The sequence below is a fragment of the Schistocerca piceifrons genome, chromosome 4, assembly GCF_021461385.2.
Source record: "Schistocerca piceifrons isolate TAMUIC-IGC-003096 chromosome 4, iqSchPice1.1, whole genome shotgun sequence".
Classification (NCBI taxonomy): Eukaryota; Metazoa; Arthropoda; class Insecta; order Orthoptera; family Acrididae; genus Schistocerca; species Schistocerca piceifrons.
Genome location: NC_060141.1, coordinates 487,218,278 through 487,234,318, shown reverse-complemented (window position 1 = coordinate 487,234,318; position 16,041 = coordinate 487,218,278). Strand labels below are relative to the sequence as shown.

At 40.0% G+C, this 16,041-nt stretch overlaps 1 protein-coding gene across 5 annotated transcripts in view; it reads right to left on the bottom strand.

Annotated features, from left to right (window-relative positions):
• LOC124794789 (serine/threonine-protein kinase N) overlaps window positions 1-16,041 on the bottom strand; it is a 317,306-nt gene that overhangs the window by 87,119 nt on the left and 214,146 nt on the right. For all 5 annotated transcript variants that reach the window (XM_047258435.1, XM_047258436.1, XM_047258434.1 and 2 more), the window contains one exon: window positions 2,472-2,559. In XM_047258435.1, the coding sequence (XP_047114391.1) occupies window positions 2,472-2,559 (88 nt within the window). The remainder of the gene's footprint in view (window positions 1-2,471; window positions 2,560-16,041) is intronic.

The following is a 16,041-nucleotide window of genomic DNA, read 5'->3' as shown; positions in this document are numbered from 1 at the left end:
ATTACACACATCCATACCCGAGGCAGGATTCGAACCCGCGAGCGTAGCAGTCGCGCAGTTCCGGACTGAAGTGCCTAGAATCACTTGGCCACTACGGTCAGCATTCAACACGTGCTTTCTTAGGGATTGGAATTAGTATATTCTTCTTGAAGTCTCAAAGTATTTCGCCTGTCTCATACATCTTGCTCACCAGATGAAAGAGTTTTGTCATGGCTGACTCTCCCAAGGCTACCAGTAGTTCTAATGGAATATTGTCTACTCCTGGGGCCTTGTTTTGACTTCGGTCTTTCAGTGCTTCTCCACACAGTGTCATGTATGTCATTTCACCTTCATCTCCATCCTCTTCAATTTCCATAATATTGTCCTCAAGTACATGGCCCTTGTATATACCCTCTACAGACTCCTTCCACCTTTCTGCTTTCCCTTCTTTGCTTAGGACTGGTTTTCCATCTGAGCTCTTGATATTCATTCTTTTCTTCAAAGGTCTCTTTAATTTTCCTGTTGGCAGTGTCTGTCTTGCCCTGCTGATATAAGCTTCTATATCCTTACGTTCGTCCTCTAGCTATTCCTGCTTAGCCATTTTGCATTTCCTGTTGATCCCATTTTTGAGACATTTGTATTCCTTTTCGTCTGCTTCATTTACTGCATTTTTATATTTTCTCCTTTCATCAATTAAATTCGATCTCCCTTCTGTTACCCAAGGATTTCCACTAGCCCTCATCTTTGTACCTACTTCATCCTCTGCTACCTTCACTACTTCATCTCTCAAAGCTATTCTTCTTCTACTGTATTTCTTTCCCCTGTTCTTGTCAACCAGCCCCCAATGTTCTCCCTGAAACTCTCTACAACCTCTGGTTCTTTCAGTTTATCCAGGTCCCACCTCCTTAAATGACTACCTTTTTGCAATTTCTTTAGTTTTAATCTACAATTCATAACCAATAAATTATGGCCAGAGTCCACATCTGGCCCAGGAAATGTCTTACAGTTATATAATCTATCTTAAACTTTCCAGTGTCTCCAGGCCACCTCCACAAATAAATCTTCTTTGATTATTCTTAAACCAAGTGTTAGCCATGATAAAGTTATGCTCTGTGCAAAATTCTACCAGGCAGCATCCTCTTTCATTCCTTACCCCCAGTACATATTTAACTACTATTTTTCCTTCTCTTCCTTTTCCTACTATCAAATACTATTTATAATTTCTTTTATCGCATCATACATTTCTTCAATTTCTTCAACATCGGCAGAGCTAGTTGGTTTATAATCTTGTACTGCTGTGGTGGGCATGGGCTCCATGTCTATCTTGGCTATAATACTGCGCTCAATATGCTGTTCACGGTAGGTTACTGCATCCCTATTTTTTTAATTCATTATTAAACCTACTCCTGCATTTACCGTTATTTGATTTTGTATTTATAACTCTGTATTCACCTGACCAGAAGTCTTGTTCCACCTGCCACAAAACATCACCAATTCCCTCTACATCTAACTTTAACATATACATTTACCTTTTTAAATTTTTTAACCTACCTGCACCATTAAAGGATCCAACATTCCACACTCCAATCCTTAGAATGCCAGTTTTGTTTCTCCCGATAACAAAACCCTCCTGAGTAGTCCCCGCACGAAGATCCGAATGGGAGACTATTTTAACTCTGGAATATTTTACCCCAAAGGATGCCATCATCTTTTAACCATACAGTAAAGCTGTATGCCCTCGGGAAAAATTACGGCTGTAGTTTCCCCTTGCTTTCAGCCATTCACAGTACCAGTACAGCAAGGCCGTTTTGGTTGATGTTACAAGGCCACATCAGTCAACCCCCCAGACTGTTGCCTCTGCAACTACTGAAAAGGCTGCTGCCCCTCTTCAGGAACCACATATTTGTCTGGCCTCTCAACAGATACCACTCAGTTGTGATTGCACCTATGGTACAGCTAACTGCTTAGCTGAGGCATGCGAGACTCCCCATCAACAGCAAGGTCCATGGTCATTGTGGGGGGGGGACTTTAAATATCAAACTATTTTTTTACACTGCAGTGAAAGTTTGTCAAATATATATGTTTTTTTTTTTAATTTACTGAATTATTTTGCATGATTTTTCATGAGCTTGTTGAAAATAGTCACCAAAGTAGAAAAAAAGAAGCGAGTGAAAGATATTCTATAGCATGTATCTACTGATACTCCAACTATGTAACAGACAACTTGCAATAATGATCAATAAAACAATTACATACAACTGTGATGTTTTAACATAGGTGTAACTAAAAACATACATTTTTAGCCAACTCAGCTTGCAATAAGGCAACTTACATTATCACACAAGTTTAGACTCAGGGAATGGTAAAGCAAGATCAACTGAGTGCAATTGTTAGGACAGGCATGGCATTTTGCGTTTTTTAGTTAAGTCGAAAGATATAACACAGATATAACATTCCACTTATTTCCTTTTATTTTAAAATACTTAACATACCTCTGATCCCATGCTTGTTGTGAACAAGGCCGCCAATTGGTTTGAGCAACTGTTTGATTATCCAGTTTAATGACTGCCATGATTTCATCTGAAACATGATGTAATATTATTTATCGAGAAAGAAGACCTTTTCACTGAGCAGTTAGGACATAACACAGTACACTAACACAGAAATTCGTATGAAATGCTTAAAAATTAGATCAAACTTGTGTGATTAGATTAGATTAGATTTACTTTCATTCCAACTGATCTGTAGTGAGGAGGTCCTCCAGGATGTGGAACATGCCAGAAAAACAACAATACATGACAAATATTTACAACTAAAACAAATAAGCTAATGTACCATTCCAAAGGTCCCAAGTGGAATGATCGTCATTTTTTAATGAACACTATATGAAAGAGTCATTTTACAAATACTAATGCACTGAATTTAAAATTTAAAAGTTTATTTATTTATTTATTTGTTTATAAGGTAATAAACATGTAATACAACTACTATAATACTTATTTACAATGAACACATTACTACACTGAAATGGTGCAGTATATATATATAATAGAGGGAAACATTCCACGCGGGAAAAATTATATATAAAAACAAAGATGAGGTGACTTACCGAACGAAAGCGCTGGCAGGTCGATAGACATACAAACAAACATAAACATACACACAAAATTCAAGCTTTCGCAACAAACTGTTGCCTCATCAGGAAAGAGGGAAGGAGAGGGAAAGACGAAAGGAAGTGGGTTTTAAGGGAGAGGGTAAGGAGTCATTCCAATACCGGGAGCGGAAAGACTTACCTTAGGGGGAAAAAAGGACAGGTATACACTCGCACACACACACATATCCATCCACACATACAGACACAAGCAGACATATTTAAAGACCCTTAAATATGTCTGCTTGTGTCACACACACACACACACACAAATCAGTTGGTTTTACTGAGGAATTCATCAATGGAGTAGAAGGAGTTGGCCACCAATAAATCCTTTAGGTTTCTCTTAAAGTGAATTTCATTGGTTGTTAAGCTTTTTATGGCTGCTGGCAAGTTATTGAAAATGTGTATTCCTGAATAGTGCACACCTTTTTGTACAAGACTAAGTGACTTTAAATCCTTGTGAAGATTATTCTTATTTCTAATATTGATTCCATGAATTGAGCTGTTGGTTTAAAAATTGATATATTTTAAACGGGCTTCTGCAGGATGTTCTCGAGTTCACACCACATATAACTCTTACTGCACGTTTTTGTGCCCGGAAAACTTTAGCTTGGCTTGATGAATTACCCCAAAAAATAATCCCATATGACATGGAATGAAAGTAAGCATAGTATGTCAGCTTTTTCATTTTTATATCTCCTACGTCTGACAAAATTCGCATTGCAAACAGAGATTTGTTAAGACGCTTCAGCAGTTCTGTGGTGTGCTCCTCCCAGTTGAATTTATTATCTAGCTGCAATTCCAAGAATTTAGCACTGCCCACTTCTTCTATCTTCTTGTTATCGTATGTTAGACGTATACTCGTGGGACACCCCTTACAAGTTCTGAACTGTATGTAGTGTGTTTTTTCAAAGTTAAGTGACAAAGAATTGGCTAGGAACCAGTGATTAATGTCCACAAATATTTTATTAGCTGATCTTTCTAAGACTACACTTGTTTTGTTATTTATTGCAATGTTTGTATCATCGGCAAACAAAACGAACTTGGCAGCTGGTAATGTTACTGATGAAAGGTCATTGATATACACAAGAAAAAGTGAGGGCCCCAAAATGGAACCTTGTGGGACCCCCACATGTAATTAGTTCCCAGTTGGATGATGCCTGATAGCTTGATGCATGTCTCTTTCCTAATAACACCCTTTGTTTCCTGCCAGAGATACAAGATTTGAACCATTTTGCAGCATTTCCTGTTACACTATAATATTCTAATTTACTTAATAGGATATTGTGATTTACACAGTCAAATGCCTTTGACAGATCACAAAATATACCAGTTGCCTGCAATTTTTTGTCTAATGAATTAAGCACATTTTCACTGTAAGTGTAGATAGCCTTCTCAATATCAGAATCTTTTAGAAATCCAAACTGTGACTTTGACAGTATGTTATTTGAGATAAGATGGTTATAAAGCCGACTGTACATTACTTTTTCTAAAATTTTTGAGATGCTGGCAACAGTGAAATTGGACGGAAATTTGATGCTATTTCTTTATCTACCTTCTTAAACAGTGGCTTAACTTCAGCTTATTTCAACCATTCAGGAAATATTCCACTGATAAACGACTGGTTACACAGATAGCTTAATATGTTACTTAGCTCAGAATCACATTCTTTAATTAACTTTGTTGATATTTCATCATACCCACTAGATGTTTTTGATTTTAAAGATTTTATGATGGACATTATTTCGGTTGGGGTAGTGAGGGTCAAATTCATATTATGGAAGTTACTTGAAATGTCTGGTCTGAGGTATTCCATAGCAGCATCTACCGAACCTGACAACCCCATCTTTTCAGTAACAGTTATAAAATGTTTGTTAAAAAGCTCTGCAACACTATACACATCTGTCATCAATGTATCATTCACTCTTAATGCTATTTGTTCCTCTTCATGTCTGGTTCTACCAGTCTCCTCCTTCACTATATCCCGTATTGTCTTTATTTTGTTATCTGATATGACTATCTTTTCCTTGTAATATATTTGCTTTGATGTCCGTATTACAGTCTTTAATATTTTGCAGTATTTCTTGTGTGTGTTGGGCACTTTTAAAGTACCAAATTATTTCCAGGTTCATATGCAAAGATTCATCAGCTCCACATTATTTCTAACACAACCAGTGGTGAAGCTTTTTCAATGCAATATTCCTGTTTCAAATGTATTTTCCATAATAGCATTATTAAATCATCTTGCTCAGGTTGGAAGCTCTTCCTGGTGTTTTTCCATGTCCGTGACTTGACATTTGTCCCTCCCCCCCCCCCCCCCCCTCCCCCACAAAATGCTATTTATTTCTTCTTATTGAAGTCAAAATATGACAGGACGAAAAAAAAAAAAGACAACCAACCAAATCATTATTAATAAATCATATCACTACTTTAAATTGTTATCATGTGAAGAAGACTGTTCAATCTTCACATACTTCTTAAAATATTTCCTTATGAGCAATAAACTACTTGTTGTGATGTCAAATGCTCCTCCAATAAGCTACACATCACTTTTCATGTTCCGATAACGTTCTCAACACTGTCACCAAGCATGGAATCATCAATATCTGAAGTTTCTTTCCAAAATTATTATTAATACTAATATTACACATTACTGTGCATGGTGTTGTTACTCAAATGGACCTACTAATTGTTTATTGTTACAGGAGATGCCATTTTTGATGCAAACTAAATATGCTTGATGAGAAGAGGAAGGCTGTTGGTGTAATAGGGGTTCACTTAACAGAGATGACCACGACATTTAATACTAACACCACCGTGACCACTACCGCCACCAAAATCACCCCTTTCTTTTGGGCACAATATCTGTTATTTACTGCCTCCTGTGATATTGAAATATCATACGGGCCCCTACTGAATTACAGTTCTTGCATTTTGTTTCCATACTTTTCATTAAAAGCTTGCGCTATCATAGAAACAATTGTGGTCCAGGAACAGTAACAAGTTTCAACATGGCAATAGGCATCAGCTACATGAACAAGAGAACCAAAGTACGATGTATACAAGTGGTACACAATGATTTGGAATAAATAAGAATAAAGGAAAAAGAGAGACAGGGTGACAAAAAATTCTGGCTGTCATAGGTTTTCAGAACAGAATTAGACCAAGGAGAAAAACCTCTTGGACAGTAAGAGCAAAGATATTTGCCATGTATGAGAATGAAGGAATACTGGACAAGAATAAAGACTAGAAGGAATGAAGCTTATCAAATTAATGTGATCCTCACAAGACCAAAACAAAATGAAATAGCGGTAACACAAATTATTTTCAATCTTTCTTTCTGAGGGAAGAGACAGTGCCATATCAACAACAAGATAATTGCAAACAAATTAAAACCAAACAAAAAGCAGTGGTCTTGTACTATGATTATAAACATGTAGAAAAGTTCTGGTGCAATGCAAATAACTTAGGAGGAATGGAAACCAGTCACCAAATAGCAGAAGCTTTGAGATGCCAACAGACACACACAAAAGAGAGAAAACTTTTGCTAGCTTTTGGAATAAATCCTTTGTCAAGCTACAGTGCGCGTGCACACACCTTGTTGGGACTGAATTTCTGCAGGTGGACTAGGACGGGGTGGGGATTCTGTTGAGAGGGGTGGATAGGGGAGGTGAGAATAGGAGTTGGGATGGGTAGCTACCAGATTGGATGGAGGCAGCAGGTTTCCGGGCTACGAATGAAGAAGCGACAGGTGGCAGATGGGCAGGCTAGGCATCTGTTCTTAGACACAGTTTGGTTGTGGCCATTCTTTCTGATGGACAACTGATTGGTTGTCATACCAACATAAACAACTGTGCAGCTATTACAGCAGAGCTGGTATATGACATGGGACAGGAACAGGGATTGCATAGGGATGACCAGGATGTCATTTAGATTGGGCGGGCAACGGAATGGCACTATAGGAGGGATCTTGGGCAGTCTGTCCCTCATTTCCCATATAATGATCGATAATCAAAGCTCTGGCAAAGGATATGGTTCAGATGTTCAAATCCAGGTGACACTGGCTGACGACGGGGGCAGTCCTTTGTAGTTGGAACCTTGAGAGTGGTGGGAGAATTAGGGGGTGTGTGAGAATATGACTTGAGAAATGTGTTTACAAACTAGGTTTGGTGATGAGGTGGAGTGGCAGGCAGGGGGAGGGGGTTGGTAGGTCTGTCTGTGAAGAACCTGATGAAACCATCAGCATACTGGGCAAGAGAGTTCTTGTCACTGAAGATATACCATGCACAGGTGGCCAGACTGTATGGGAGTGATTTTTTCGAATGGATGGGATGACAGTTGTCGTAATACAGTTAATGTTAGAGGTTAGTGGATTTAATGTGGACAGTGGTGTGGATAGAGCCATCAGAGGGGTAGAAAGCAACATCCAAGAAGGTGGCATGTTGGGCTGGGGAGGATCAGATGAAGCAGACTGGAGGGGTGGTGGTGGTGTTGTTGTTGAGGAATGAGGATTGAGTGTCTTGTTCCAGAGTCCAGATCATGAAGACATTATCAATGAAACTGAACCAGACAACAGGTTTGGTGATTTGGCAGGCTATACAAAGGTCGACATAGGAGGGTGCAATACGGGTGTCCATGGCTGTGCTGCAGGTTTGTTTACATGTTTTCTCCTCTAAGGAGAAGTAGTTGTGTGCCAGGATATAGTTAGTAAGGTGTATGATGAATGAGGTAGTGGGTTTGAAATCTGAAGGACTTGTGCAATAGTGGCAAGGACATGGACATAAGAGATGTTGGTGTACATGGAGGTTACGTAAACAGTAACACACACAGATCTAAGGTGAAGGAAGTTAGTATCTTTGATGTACGAGGCCAGGTTTAGGGCAAAAGGTTGGAGGTGTTGGTCAATGAGAGTGGAATTTCCTTCAGTAGGAGCACAATAATCAACTCGATGGTGTGTAGGAGCACAATAATCAACTCAATTGGGTGCCCAGGATTGTTGGTTCCTATATTCTGGGAATCATGTAGAAAGTAGTTGTGCAAGGTGTCGTATCTTTGAGAAGGGAGATAGACTCAGGAAAGAGGTTTTGGGGTGGGCCTAGGATTTCAGTAGGGATAGGAGATTATGTTTAAGCTCTCGTACCTGGAGGAGTCAAGACAGTTTTGTGGAAGCCTTCCGTCTTTATCTACAGGTAGTGAATGGCTGTTCTTTCTTCTGCTGAGAGCTTATTGTTCTTAGGAAGGAACCTGGGGAATGGTGCTGAGGTCAAGTTAGCGGTACAGAATTCCTGGAGTATGATCTCCATAAGGTTTGTCAGGTGCGAGAGGAGGGTGGGAGGGAGGGGGAGGGGTTGCAGTTGGATGGTGGTATGAAGTGGGAGAAGCAAAGTTCTATGTTGGGATTAGGTCAAGTTTGATTTGAGGGATTGGTAACAAAGAAACCTTCCCACTGTAGGAATTGGGAGAAGATGAGTAGGTCTTTGATAAGTTCAATACAGTTGAACTTAAGCTTGAGGTTGAAGGTGAGGCCTCTGGATAGGAATGAACTTTCTGTGGGGTTGAGGCTTTTGGTGGAAAGGTCAACAACGATGTTTTGGGTTAGTTTGGGCTCTGTATTTCATGGAGTGTTGGGAGAGAGTTAGCAAACTGTTATGAGAGGTTGACATGGGGGTTCACCGTAGGTAGAAAGCATGGTGATGGGTGCTCCAGGCCAGGAGTAGGACGTCAACAGTTTGGACAATTTATGGAGGTGATGTCTGAAATGCTCTTCCAGGTGTTGGAGATTAAATGTTTCAATTTTGGAGATGTGCTGTATATAGTTAGGATTTCACATTAGCAATATATCGCAGACGGAGCACAGATGGTTCAGGGATGTCTACGCCCTGGAGATGTGTTTCTCAGGATGTATATGTGGACAAGAAAAAAAAAATTTCCCGGATTTCTCGGTTAAAAACACACTTCCTCCCAGGTGAAAACACACTTTTTGTTGTTAAGTGACAGTACATTTTCCCTCAGAACTGCAAAACTTATCAGTCCTTTGAATAGTTTTGGTTTTATACACGGGCAAAGAATTTCCCAGCACTTTAGAAAACAAAACTCAGGGAAAAAGACAGATTTTGGAAGTATCTTTGATGTACAGCAACATATACACTGAAAGTATACATTAGAATTCCATTAAACGCCGCATATTCAGAGCATAGGACACGTGACGTAGTCAGCCAACAGCAACATTACTGTTAAGTAGCACGAACAAACAAACAGGGAAAGTTAATAGTTTAAATTAATATACATAATGTTGCTACAAGAAAAGCAAAGCTTTCACATATAATAATGGTCTCTAAGGTTAATAAGGTGCAAGAGAAGCTAAGCTTTGCATATAATGTTGATCTTTTTTGCGTGTGTTACACTTTAAGATATATCACACAAATGTACCAGTAAAATCTTTAATAATGACATAAATGTCTGATCTTCAGGGTTCGAAATTCTTCTAACTGGCTCATTATGAAAGAGTTGACTTTTAAATGAGAGTCAAACGCTCTGTTATTTAAGAAATCCATGGAACACTCTCGCACATAGTTCAACTTATGTAAAAGGATATTTACTTTGAAATAAACACTTTTCAAACCACCATTTGCAATATTTTCCCGTGCCTGTTAGAAATACGTTCGTTTCTGCAGTTGCCAGAGAGCGCAGATAACAAGCTACACCATGCTAGCACAGCTACCAAGATGTAGGAATCCTGTATGTATGTATGTGTATGTAAAACATTGAACGGAGCATCCGAATTTCATGAACCATACTAAAACGTGCACATTTAAAGTGCACATTTGTACGTCTAGATTCCCAATGAAGTAGACCTTGACCTGTTGTTAATCTTTTCAGTGTGATTTTCAGAATGTTAATTTTCTTGGAGCATCAGTACTGTATTATACGAGGTGCATTCAAGTTCTAAGGCCTCCGATTTTTTTTCTCTGGACTGGAAAGAGAGAGAAACATGCGCATTGTTTTGAAATGAGGCCGCGTTCATTGTCAATACGTCCCAGAGATGGCAGCACCGTACGGCAGATGGAATTTTACCGCCAGCGGCGAGAATGAGAACTGTTTTAAATACTTAAAATGGCGACTTTTTCCTTACTTGAACAGTGTGCAATCATTCATTTTCTGAATTTTAGTGGTGTGAAACCAATTGAAATTCATCGACAGTTGAAGGAGACATGTGGTGATGGAGTTATGGATGTGTCGAAAGTGCGACAGTTTAATGAAGGCGGAACATCGTGTGACAACAAACCGAAACAACCTCGGGCTCGCACAAGCTGGTCTGACGACATGATCGAGAAAGTGTAGAGAATTGTTTTGGGGGATCGCCGAATGACTGTTGAACAGATCGCCTCCAGAGTTGGCATTTCTGTGGGTTCTGTGCACACAATCCTGCATGACGACCTGAAAATGCGAAAAGTGTCATCCAGGGGGGTGGCACAAATGCTGACGGATGACCACATGGCTGCCCATGTGGCATGTTGCCAAGCAATGTCGACGCGCAACGACAGCATGAATGGGACTTTCTTTTTGTCGGTTGTGACAATGGATGAGATGTGGATGCCATTTTTCAATCCAGAAACAAAGCGCCAGTCAGCTCAATGGAAGCACACAGATTCACCGCCACCAAAAAAATTTCGGGTAACCGCCAGTGCTGAAAAAATGATGGTGTCCATGTTCTGGGACAACGAGGGCGTAATCCTTACCCATTGCGTTCCAAAGGGCACTACGGTAACAGGTGCATCCTACGAAAATGTTTTGAAGAACAAATTCCTTCCTGCACTGCAACAAAAACGTCCGGGAAGGGCTGCGCGTGTGCTGTTTCACCAAGACAACGCACCCGCACATCGAGCTAACGTTACGCAACAGTTTCTTTGTGATAACAACTTTGAAGTGATTCCTCATGCTCCCTACTCACCTGACCTGGCTCCTAGTGACTTTTGGCTTTTTCCAACAATGAAAGACACTCTCCGTGGCCGCACATCCACCAGCCGTGCTGCTATTGCCTCAGCGATTTTCCAGTGGTCAAAACAGACTCCTAAAGAAGCCTTCGCCGCTGCCATGGAATCATGGCATCAGCGTTGTGAAAAATGTGTACGTCTGCAGGGCGATTACGTTGAGAAGTAACGCCAGTTTCATCGATTTCGGGTGAGTAGATAATTAGAAAAAAAAAATCGGAGGCCTTAGAACTTGAATGCACCTCGTATCATGTTTGGTTCTCTATTATGGCATAATGCCGTATGTGCTAGAAGATGAAAACATGCACTTGAAATGCAGCGAACAGTTGAAACTAGCCAGTACTGAGGAATTAAACATTTCGTTTCAAATACATTGACTCCTTCTGAGGAAAAAGTTAATAAAAGTCAAAGTTCTTTAGCAAACAGACAAAAATAACTTCATTGTTCTGCAAGGTGATTAATGCTTGACTGTCAGAAAGGTGGAAATAAAATAAAATCTGAAACTAAAAATATATTTTAGCCTTCCATAATTACGTGAATGTATTTTAATTCACTTGATAGCTCCCGGTCACAGATATCCATTTTGTTTTCATTTGATGTGAGAGTAAACGAAGGGTAAACAGCAAAATCACTAAATGTAAACATGGGTCACGTGGAGACTCCCCACTATACCTCAGACTGCTCTGCGCTTCAGCCCCTGATCTACGATATTTGCTAACCGAGTCAATGCTAAAAAAAATCGAATTTTCAAAAATATGTTCACTGTGGGATTGAAACGTGTATATTTTGTAATGGATGGCATCAAACTATATTCAGGACAGTAGAAATTGAAATGTCCTGTGGTGCCTCTCCTGCTCCCAATCGGCCGGTTTGACAGCCTGCCCCTCCTTAAAAAACAATCTCACAGTTAATCGCGGATAGGATGATTTGTCATCGGGAGAACAAGAACTCTTCAGAAAATTTGCACTCTTTATTGCCTATTAGTTAATAAGTTGCTGATTTGTGTGACGTAAAATTAAATATACGATACATAAAACCAATAGAGAGACAAGCAAGTAAGTACACATTTCTTCAATCCTTAGCTTCTAGCATTTTTTTCTCTCTAATCTTGCTAAAGCTTTACACTGGGTGCTTTCCTTTCTGCGAAAGAATCTATTACCTCATCAGAATTCAGCAAACATTTTACTACATGAAAAATCAAAATGTCGTTATCTAATACTGAAAAACATGTTAATACAAATAATACCCAAGACTGCTGTGGTTTCTCGATCTGATTACATCTATTTTGTCACTATCTGCTAGATAAAACAAAATAGGCCTTTCTAATATTGCAGTAATTTTATAACACACACCAAATAAATTAGACTCTTTTCACACAAATGGTCATTTTTATAACACGACAGAATATAATTCACAAAGTTCCAACATCAAATGTCCTTATTAGGCCTACTACAAGCTAAAAGCTTTATGTTAGGAAACAGTTTCACATTTCGTTCATATGCACCAGTTTCTCAAGTATGAGATCGAAAAGTAGTACTACGAAATTTTGATATAAATTTTGAATCGTCTTATTCTTCCATAATTCGTGTGACGTCCCCATTTCTTCTCCTTCCTCATTCTAACAAACAATCTTGTTATCACCAATTCTGTAGCTGTTCCTGCCATTGTCAAAATTTTTCACCGATCAACTTCACTAACCCTGCCAGAACCTCAGGTTTAGTTATCTCACGATTATTCTCCAGTTATATATAAAAACAAAGATGAGGTGACTTACCGAACGAAAGCGCTGGAAGATCGATAGACACACAAACAAACACAAACATACACACAAAATTCAAGCTTTCGCAACAAACTGTTGCCTCATCAGGAAAGAGGGAAGGAGAGGGGAAGACGAAAGGAAGTGGGTTTTAAGGGAGAGGGTAAGGAGTCATTCCAATCCCGGGAGCGGAAAGACTTACCTTAGGGGGAAAAAAGGACAGGTATACACTCGCACACACGCACATATCCATCCACACATACAGACACAAGCAGACAGATATATGTCTGCTTGTGTCTGTATGTGTGGATGGATATGTGCGTGTGTGCGAGTGTATACCTGTCCTTTTTTTCCCCTAAGGTAAGTCTTTCCGCTCCCGGGATTGGAATGACTCCTTACCCTCTCCCTTAAAACCCACTTCCTTTCGTCTTCCCCTCTCATTCCCTCTTTCCTGATGAGGCAACAGTTTGTTGCGAAAGCTTGAATTTTGTGTGTATGTTTGTGTTTGTTTGTGTGTCTATCGATCTTCCAGCGCTTTCGTTCGGTAAGTCACCTCATCTTTGTTTTTATATATAATTTTTCCCACGTGGAATGTTTCCTTCTATTATATTGATATCATTATTCTCCAGTTAGGCGTTGTTACATGTTCATACAACACATTTTCCACGTTACTTCCAGAATACAACTTAAGCAGCTGCTAGCCGGGGACTGTACAACTGATCCTTATTAGTGTAGCGATCTGGCAAAAAATTTCTGTCAAAATTTCATTTGCTTGGGTACACCGAGAAGATTATATGTAATCTTTCTCACCTGTTATTCCTGTTAATCATTTATTTCCTTTCTGGTAGTCTGAATCTATGGATTTCACTAGTAATTACAACAATGCTGATCATTTGCAAACCCAATCAACCACATAATCAGACAGCAATTGGCATTCATCCATTCGGCTTGACTCCGCTCAGCTCGTATAGTCCTGTCCCCTTTTGTCTGCGGAGAGTTTATTTCTTGATGCGATAAAGATTCTCCTGACAGAGACATCAAGTACACTATGCACGCATTCAAAAATCAACTTATGATTCATTCTTAAATCAACTTAAAATGTGTTCAAGAATGTTCAAAAACCAACAGAGATGTGTTTCAAAATCATATGAATAATTGACAGACCAACGTGCATTGGATGCTAGGCGCTTTGTGAAACAAAGTTCCCCCCCCCCAAGATTATGAATTTGGTGCCCCCTTTTCCCAGTAGCATTTAGCGGCTTGCTGTGACTGCTTGCACAGTCAACAGCCACATTCCTGTAGCCAGAAGCGGGAGAATCTACTACTCAAACGTGACTCAACTACACATGCGCAAGAGCTCGCTCATAACTGCTAAAACAAATCTAATGTAAATAGTTGTGACTTCACACTCACCGGAGGCAGTTTGTTGTTATGAAGCATTGCATAGTCTTTCTAAAGCCTTAGACATATTTTGCTGTTGGCAGACATTTGCATGAGCACTGTGTGTCGTCATTGTATATGGCACATTTCCTTTGTAATTTAAGTTATTTTTGTTTTTTTCTCTCGTTTATGTTTTATTCTTGAAGTATTATTCTGCAGTAGTGGGAATCAGTAATATCCTTTGTTAGAGTATTGGTTCTTACCAGTCAAAATTACAAAATTTTAACAGAAAATTAAAACAATGAAAAATTCCCAGAAGTCTAAAAAATTCCTGGTTTTTTCACGGTTTTCTCCCGGATGAAAAAATTCCAGGGTTTATCCCAGATCTCCTGGGTCATATACACCCTAATTTCTGCAGTATGAGGTTACTGAGGGATAGGGACTGGCAGAATCTGAAAAGATGAAGGTCGTCGTGAAAAGAGAAGTGGTATCCAGAAAAGGGATTTTTTTTTTAAACTGTTTGGGGGGGGGGGGGGGGGGGGGGGCTCTACAGTTAGACAGTACTTAAGGAACAGGACGTGGGACTGGGTTTTAACTATGGAAAGGAAAGGTCCTCGAACTGATGGAGTAGGGATTAATTTGGGTTGAAATGGTGCAAGGAAAACGTGAAATGTTGCAGGAAATGGATCAGGATGTCAGATGGCTGTAAATGGAACTGGATAACAAAGTATGAGTTTATGGTGTGAAAAATATGGAAGAAATAGTACTAAGAACAATGGATAGCTCTGTGGATGATGCATAAATTATCATTACACATGGGGCAGAAAAAGGAGAGATGTAAAATTCTGATAGGAGTAATAACACACACACACACACACACACACACACACACACACACACACACACAACCTTTTCCGTACATTATCCAGGCTGGACACACAATGACAGGATTGCATTTCAGTAGGTGGACTAGGATGAGGTGGGCATAGTGTCAGGAGGGGCTTTTAGAGGGAGAGAGCCACTGAAATCATATATGTTGGCTCAGCTGCATGTTGCGCCACTACGTTATCAATTCTGTTCCTGGCCAAAGTTCAGCACTGGCCATTCACTCTGGTTGACAGCCAGTGATTACCGCAGAGTTGGTATATGACGTGACTACTCTCACGGGTGACCATGCATGTGATGGGATGGGACAGGTGTGTGAAAGGACCGGAATAGAGAGATCTGGGTGGGTGGAAAGGACAGGTATTGCAACTGAGTCTTCTACAGGGACTGGATCCCTGTAGCAATGAGTTGGGAGTGGCAGTCGCATATGGATGCACCCATGATATTGTGTAGGTTGCATGGGTGATGGAATATCACTTTAGGATGGATAGTTATGATCTTGGGTAGGATGTCTGTGATTCTTGGGCATGATGATTGATGATAAATAATCAAAGCCTTGGCGAAGGATATTTAGCAATTGTTCCAGGCCAGGGGTGACGGGGGGGGGGGGGGGGGGGGGGGGGGGGGGGGGGGGGTGATCATTTGTAGCTTGTTCCTGGGTGTGGGGGGAGGATTAGGGATGAGTGAGGATGTTGTTGTTGTTGTCGTCTTCAGTCCTGAGACTGGTTTGATGCAGCTCTCCATGCTACTCTATCCTGTGCAAGCTTCTTCATCTCCCAGTACCTACTGCAACCTAGATCCTTCTGAATTTGCTTAGTGTATTCATCTCTTGGTCTCCCTCTACGATTTTTACCCTCCACGCTGCCCTCCAATGCTAAATTTGTGATCCCTTGATG